This window comes from Amphiprion ocellaris, chromosome 2 (genome assembly GCF_022539595.1).
Source record: "Amphiprion ocellaris isolate individual 3 ecotype Okinawa chromosome 2, ASM2253959v1, whole genome shotgun sequence".
Lineage (NCBI taxonomy): Eukaryota > Metazoa > Chordata > Actinopteri > Pomacentridae > Amphiprion > Amphiprion ocellaris.
This window is the reverse complement of record NC_072767.1, coordinates 34559231-34567409: the sequence shown is the minus strand read 5'-3', so window position 1 is coordinate 34567409 and position 8179 is coordinate 34559231. Positions and strand designations below refer to the sequence as shown.

Below are 8179 nucleotides of genomic sequence, written 5' to 3'. Positions count from 1 at the left end.
AACACCTCTGTGTCTAAACACCTGAAAGACTAGACAACGTGCCTTTTTGTTTGTCTTGTTCTTCATATAGGTGAACTACAAGTCTGCTGGTGACCATTTGTTGTTTGTAGAAAAGCAACAATGGAAAACTGGAGGTACTCAAGGTTTTGTTTCCCCACTTAGTGCACAGAAATTGAAAATAACCTCTTAAGGTCCAATTTCCCACTTCTGATGTGCCTTGAATGCAGCACTACCCTCTGTAGCTGTTATTTTTGGCTTGATTACAATATCAACACTATGGCTGACATGCTTTGACTTTTCACATTTCTATTTTGCAATAGCTTTGTCTCACACATCTTTTAATTTAGTTTCTTTTGTAAAACAAACTGTCCAAACCAAGTTCTACCAGTCAACAATATTTATTTAAGTTATTACTGTTCCCACACAAAACATATAAATGAAAAGGTCATTCAAGCTTTATCAGATAATATCATTTCAGATCAGTAGATAAGACTCTACACCAATAATATAACTAGCAGTACAAACATTTGTATAAAAATATAGTTTGACCTTACAATACATGTAATAAACCTATCAGACAACAGTGACTTGCAGTTTTTGTTTTGCAGCTTCTATGCGTAGTCCTCTGCCAGTGTGTCGAAGTAGTTTGTGTCCGCATAGAGGAGGAAGCCAGAGAACAGGCTGTCAGCCCAGCCAGGGTCTGCAAATAATCCGTTCTGATCGTGGAAGAAGATTTCCAACCACACTTCATCTTCTGGGTTGAGGTACATGACAGTGGACCCAGATGCCACATCATGGTTTCCTGTGTTGGCGTCAAAGGTTTTAATGCGATACTGACCGTTCTGCACCAGACCAATGGCCAGGTGTTTGTTGGCCAGTGTAATGTCATATGAGAAGTAATAAATGCCCGGGTATGCACAGATGAACTTGCCCGTCTGTGGGTTGTAATGTCCGCCTTCGTTAAAGAGAACCTTGTTGAACTTGATGGGCGTCTTCTCTGTAGGGTAGCTGCTGGTGATTCCTACAGAGAAGGCAGATTTAGGCAGCAGGCTGCCACATTTGCAAATTCCTGCAGTTCCAGGCAGCCCTCGTTCACCCTTGTCTCCTTTCTCTCCGTCATGGCCTAGAGGACCGACTGGACCCACGTCACCATTCTCTCCTGTGGGACCTCGTTTCCCTGCCGGGCCTCGGTCACCTCGCTCTCCGATCTTACCTGTGGGGCCGACCCTGCCCTTCAGCCCTAAAAGACAGAAAGAGCATGTTTGGATCATCAGTACTGAAACATTAGTTACCCTTGTGTCATCCTGCGGGTCAAAATTGACCCAGTTTAAAGTTTGAAAATGTGGAGAAAAAAAAATTCACAGTGAAACTTCTGATGTCCACATTTTCAACATTTTTGGGAAATCTTTGAACATTTTTTGGTGGAAAAAAAGAAATGTTAAAAATGTTTCTTAAGAACATTCACCCCCCCAAAAAAAAAAAAAATCGACCAAAATCCAGTGAATTTCACTGGATTTTGGTTGATTTTTTTTGTGAATGTTCTTAAAGAAAATATTAAAAGTTTACTGATGTAATCATTTTAGATTTTTTTGGAAGATTTTTACTAATTTTTTGAAAATATTTACAAGAATTTTCTTACCAAATTTAGGGGATATTTTTTTAAAATAACACTTTTAAGGGAAACTTTGAAGGAATTATTGGAATTTTCTTCCTGAAGGTTTTGCAAATTTTCTGAAATTTGGGGATTTTTTTTTGCTGAATTTGTTATGGGAGGGAGCTGGAGAACCCAGGCACAGACAAGGAGAAACTGGCAGGCTGGTGATTATAGGAAGGGGTTTTATTTTACAAGATAACTAAACCAATACAGAAATGAAGAACTGGACTGGGGAGACAGAACTAAACCAAACTACTCAAAACTCTACAAACACTATGAATAAAAAAAAATGGAAGTCTTCAAAACTAAACTGAATTAACAAAACTAAGCTAAGGAGGGGTGCTCACAAGATGGGGAAAACTGAAAACCGAGGGGAAAACAGGCTGGGGAAAACCCATGAACAGACAGGAGCAAAACAGAGTCCAAGAGGGGGAAATCCAGGAGGAGGGGAGCAGCAGAGTTCATGGGGCTGAAGCAGTCAGGAGGTAGCAGGCTTGGTGGGGAGAAACTGAATCCAGGAGGACAACAGAATCTATGATCCGGCAGGGAGTGAATGAAAGCACAGAGCTTAAACACTGGAGGTGAGGTAGAGAACAGGTGAGTGGAATGAACTAATTACCACAGGTGACACTCGTTGCAGTAATCAGCAAATAGAGTGCAGGCAGATGAAGCAGGGAGAGCAAGGGGGCGAGTGAACAGGGAGAGAGAGACAGGAGGGAGAGATGACAGACAGAAAGAGCCAAAGACAGACAGGTCAAAACAGAAACAGATGAGGAACAATGGGAGAAATAAGGAAAAAGAAAGAAAAGGAGGAAGAAGGGCAGAGGCTGAAGCAGGGATCATAACAGGATTTTTGTATTTTTTTCAGACAGGAAACAATATTTTTTGGTGCCTGTAAATGAGGACAACAGGAGGGTTAAAGAATAACTGCTTTATTGCCAGGTCTCTGATTGGGGCTGAACAAATTAAAATGAAATAACACTTTAAAGGCAATTTAGCAAATCACAAAGGCTGCAGTTTAGGACAAACATTGTGTATTGTGCAGAATGACGTGTTTCAGTGTCAGAGATTGTTTACAGGAAGGTCTTATTGTGTATTCTTTTTGTTTATTTTTTTATTTTTCTGCTTATATTTATTTAGCTATTTAATTCAATTGCACTATCCTATTTGCTACTGTAACAATGCCAATTTCCCCACTGTGGGATTAGCATGTTGTGTTGTGTCGTTTTGTGTCATGTCAAGTCAAATCGAATTGTATTGTGTCATGCCGTTTTGTATCATTATTCATTGTATCGTATTGCATCATATTGCATTGTATTGTATAGTATTGTGTCGTGTCATATCATATAATTTCATATCATATCATATCTTATTGCATTGTATTATATCATATCATATTGTGCCATATTGTGTCATAACATATATCGTATCACATCATATCATGCCGTGTCGTATCGTATGATATCGTATTCTATTGCATTGTATCATATAATATTGTATAATTTCGAATGGTACCATATCGTAACATATTGTGTCGTATTGTATCATATATTTTCTCATTGGATCTTTTGTATTATTATTATTATTACCTTATTTAGAGTCAAAGCTTTTGAAAAAATAAATACATGCCAATAGCTATTTTTAACTTTAAATTCTCACCCTTGTGTTAGAAAATATAGCAGTTAATATTTTGTTGGTTTCTCATGTGGTAATGATCCATCATGCGTTTTAAGTCTATTACGCACTAAATGTTGAACTGACACTAAAAAACTGTAGTTAGTTCGCAGTTAGTTTTCCCAAATCGTTCAGTCCTACCACCTACAAATGAATCCATTTCAGTTCTGCCCTTGTTGAACCACACTATTAAAGTATCAACAAAGCAATGGAAACACATCTCTCCACCCAACAATATGTATAAAGTCACCCTTGGATCACTGCCACCTTCACATTTGAGCAGCACAGTTTTGGCTTCATTCATTCTTAAATCTAGTCAACTACAACAACACAGAAAGTAGCCTGAAGCAAGGAAACACTGTGATTCACACATGACCTACAGTATATGTTTGTGCATGCACAGGGCTTTTCTAAGTAGTTACCTGTTCAGCTGAAGGTGTACGTTCGAATTCCTGTTTTCATACATAATGGAAAACACAGGTGCACCATGTTTATTTATGCCCTGCAGATTTATTACAGTTCAGAATTTGCAGGTGATATCAGTGCAGTATATCTGCTAACAGACAAAGTCCTTCCAAATATATTCCCAACTTTATGGCAGTTTTTAATGCATGAAATAGGATCCATGTGTATAATCTATGCTTAAAAAAAAAAAAAAAAAAAAATCTATACTAAGCTTTGAACAACCATCAGTTTTTCTGTAATGTGGGGAATCTTGGCAGAGCTTTCCATCTCACAGGGTATAACCTAATTTGGTAGGATGGCTGTGATGCAAAACTTGAAGACACTTTAGGGAAAAATTAATGGCATTCTATCCACACACACCCAAACCTCCAAGGATGAAACCATTCCAGACTCTTAGAAACATGTATTCTCAGCCATCTGAGTTTCCTACTAATAATGAGTGGAACAGCAGCCAGATGGAAAGAAACTCTGGATCTTTAAAGACCCCCTCTAGAGAACATCTATTTTTCTGCCTTGTTAAAATGTCAGTGTGGTGTTTTTTTGAATGCTGGTGGACACATTTTGTGCAAAATAGGCCGTCAATGCTGTGACCGAGCGTTTCCACGTTAAAGATGCAGTGTACCGACGAGTCTCCAAAACACAGATTTAGATAACAAATCTATGGAACAGATCTTGTCAGCTTGCAGGGTGGAGGTTTGATTATTTTCAGAGCCAGTGTCCAGTTTGAGCATATATGTCAAAAATTCTCCAATACTGCAGCTTGCCATTGTAGCATTGAGCTTACAGTTTTTGAGCTGAGTTGTAGGTGAGCTGGTATGCTTGAGCTGCAGTGAGTAGGGCGGGTTAGATGAAGAATGAGATGGAACCTTCATAGAGCTGCACATTCTAGAGGAAGCAATGGTGCATCTCAGTCATTTTGAGTCAGGAAGTGATAATTTTCATGCAAAAAAAACTTCTAAATATGTAACTGTGATGCACAGAGATTAATTTTTAGGGGTTTAATCAACATTGAAACTCTAAACTGAGGAAAAGTCAATTCACAGTTTTTGTTTTCTATGCTAAGCCACTACTGTTCACTATTACCTAACTGTGTTACTTAACTGTTAATTGCTCATTGCCAACAAAAACAAAACCCGTTAGCATGTGTTTTTCGATATTCAGTCACTGAGAAGAATTTGGAAGTACAGACAAAGCACAGAAGAATTTGGCCTTGTAGCTTTCTTTGAATTTTTTTTTACCTTATGCTGCAACAAAACAGGAAGGCTGTTACACTCAAAAGCTTTTGGCAAAAAGCTAATAGATAAATTTTGAGTTTGCAATGTTTTCATGGTGCTTTCTGTTAGATAGTACACCAATTAGCCACAATAATAAGCATTTATCACCTCGTTACAATGCAATGTTCTGCTGAGAAATCTTGGGTCCTGCATTTATGTGGAACTGACTTTGGCACATAACACCCAGATGGCAGCAGCTTTACCCAGTGTTCCCAGTGTGACTGGTCACACTGCAAAGACTGCTTGAGGAACACAACAAAAAGCCAGTGGTGTTGAATTGGCCTGCAAACTCACCAGATCCCAATCTAATCGAGGAAATGACAACCTTAGAGGTCCCCGTATGGTAGCATGAGGGGAACATACACAATATTAGGCAGGTGGTGTTAATGTTGTGGATGACTGTGTGTCTCAAGCACAGATTCCATGCTTGCTTTGTGTTGTGATGTCTGTGCTCCTGCTGTTCTTTGGGCTGATCTGGAGGTGTAAGGTCTGCTCGCATTGTCTTGTCATTCATCATTAAGCCTGCAGTGGGAGCTATTTAAACAAGCCCAGCATAGTTTGTCTCACACTTCATTTAACAGCTATGCTATTCATGGCAACAAATTCTTCTTCTTCAGCAGTTCATCTTCTCTCTGCCAGCTCCCACCTTATGCCAGCTGTCAGATAAGAAAACCTGTCAGTGCCAGTTTCTCTCTGCCTGCACAGACTGGTAGTGTTTCTTTATAAGCACACATTGAACTAAAGCTGTATCTGTTTATGTTTTATATTATACCTGTGTCTCCCTTTTCTCCCTTTTCACCCTTCCTGCCATCTCTGCCATCTCTTCCTGGGATACCCACATTCCCATCTGCTCCTGGGGGCCCGCTGAGACCCGGTTTGCCGGGAAGGCCTGGTGACCCGGGGACGCTGCAGATCAGCCGCGGAGCTCCTTTGAGCTTCGTGTCGAACAGCTGTCCAAAGACACAGTGGCACAGACAGACTATTCCCACCAATGCCCACATCTTCAAATCTGCAGAAGCAAAAGAGAACATTTAGCATCTAGTTTGTGATTTCGCTTTAACTGTTAGCAACATCCCTTAAAAAAATAGTGGTGTTGGCAGATAATTAGAGCAAAGAGGAAAAATAAATATTCAACAATAGGATCACTGAGTTACTGTGCCAGACTCATAAGCATGTCTTTCATCGGTTTTCACAATGTCCTAAAACACTCAGAGTGCTGTTGTCATGGACGCAGACAGAACAAAAGAGCATCAGTGAATCTAATTTGCGATCATATACAGCATGAGGCCAGATGTGATTCCTGTAATGAGAAGCAAGCGGTATCTGACTCTTGTCTCACACTCTGATGTTCTCATACAGCCACAGAGCTGCATGTGAGAAACAAAACCTTTGTCTTTGTTCCAAGTCTTCCATTTTTTCCCCCCAAAACATTCCCTAGTTATGACATAACATCCAACACAATTTCTGTCAGGGGAGCCCAATCATGAAGCAATGGCTTTTGAGCAAACATTATAGGGCATTAGCTGGATGTAACACAGAGTGGAGGACAGAGACACAATCTCAACTGAAACAGAAAATGATGTTACAAGTAACAGCGGTGATGATGACCCAGAGGCGGTGAATAACTGAGTCACGCCTCTGGCAACTCTTCAGATGTTGCTGTACATCAAACATTCCATAATCATGAAATCATATGGACACATACTGGGGAAACATGTTGTAGGAAAAGTCAAATGCAGACTATTCAGCTGCAGGATTTGCAGATTTGACTGATACACATTCTTGCAGATTTGCCCACGTGGGTGTGAGAATGTGAGCTTTGCATCTGCTGTTTGTCTCTGGTTGATGGGGGCGTTGGAACATATGTGTCAGGACCACAGAGGTGGATCATCCTCTTGTTTGTCTTCAAAAAAAAACCCCAAACATGTTTTTCGTTGCCATTACACAACTGTTGTGTCTGTCAGCACATCGTGCCGGTGTGTCAGACAAATTACGTGTGTGCTGATGAGATAAACAGGAAGGACACTCATGACACTTCCGCAGTCTCGGTGTGAACAAGCCGAGGCCGCTCTGCTCAGCGCCTCTGTCTTTGGTGTAGCATGTTTTTGATTTGGAGGGTAATGAACTGGTCTCGGAGCCAGTGTGAGGTCCTGGGAGAGAGAAACCCCGCCCGCCAGTTCTGCTCTGCAGCAATGATGTCAGCATTAGTAAAAAGGCTATCTTTAAAGAACTGATCCTGTTTTTAAACACACAGGTGTGTCAGCCCAAGGACATGCAACAGACGCATGCATACATACACATAGAAACACTGATAGATGCATATTATTACATCAAATAATTCCAACATGTTCTCATGTTTGAAAGTAAGAAACCAGTTCTGTTGTTAACAAGGGCAATACAAAGAACTTTGCATTAAAAATCATGATTTTTCTAATATTATTTCCTTTGTGAACAGGTGGAAACATGCAGATAAAGTCATATATCCTTCACTGAAAATGCCCACTTTGAGCAGTGGCTCCTGAGCTGTTTCAAATCAAGTTCAGAGTTCATCAATGACTCCTGATGCAGTTTGTCATTTGAGTCCTCAAACATTACATTTTCAGACATCTAACTTATTTGAATCATAATACAGCTACACACATTTCCAAGGCATGCATGCACACATATGGGTTCAAAGGCACACACAAACAATTAAAGGTCATGTTCTGCTAAAAAAAAGAAAGAAAAGTCTCTATGATGTCGGTAGTTTTTTTTTTTCTCAATATTCTGAATGAACATGTTCTGTCATAACCAACGAGCAGTGCAGACAGATACAAAATTAGTTTTCTTACCCCAAACTTGGCAGCTGTTCATCTCCAAAGCTGATCAAACTTCTCACACTGCTGAGAGTCTCCGTCCTCCTATCTGTTCAGATTCCACAGTTTTACACCATCAGAGTCCTTGCTGAACATTTTACTCTCCCACATGCGTGCAGAGCTCAGCTGCTTCGCTGACAGCGTCTTGTAGTGCAGCAGCAACAGCAACAGGCAGCCTGGACTCCCTCCATCCAAACTCTCCCTCCTTCCCTCCCCCACCTCCCCTCTTATCCACTCCCATCTTTCTGCCTCATAAA

The 8179-nt window shown here is 40.3% G+C and overlaps 1 protein-coding gene across 1 annotated transcript; it reads right to left on the bottom strand.

Moving 5' to 3' along the window:
* Window positions 1-379: 379 nt before the first annotated feature.
* LOC111566384 (complement C1q tumor necrosis factor-related protein 7) lies at window positions 380-8105 on the bottom strand. Its single transcript, XM_023266944.3, has 3 exons — window positions 7899-8105; window positions 5840-6076; window positions 380-1240 (listed from the first exon to the last, which is right to left on the bottom strand). Exons 1-3 carry the CDS (start codon window positions 7918-7920, stop codon window positions 612-614), a joined length of 888 nt encoding a protein of 295 aa, XP_023122712.2. The 5' UTR covers window positions 7921-8105; the 3' UTR covers window positions 380-611.
* Window positions 8106-8179: the final 74 nt, after the last annotated feature.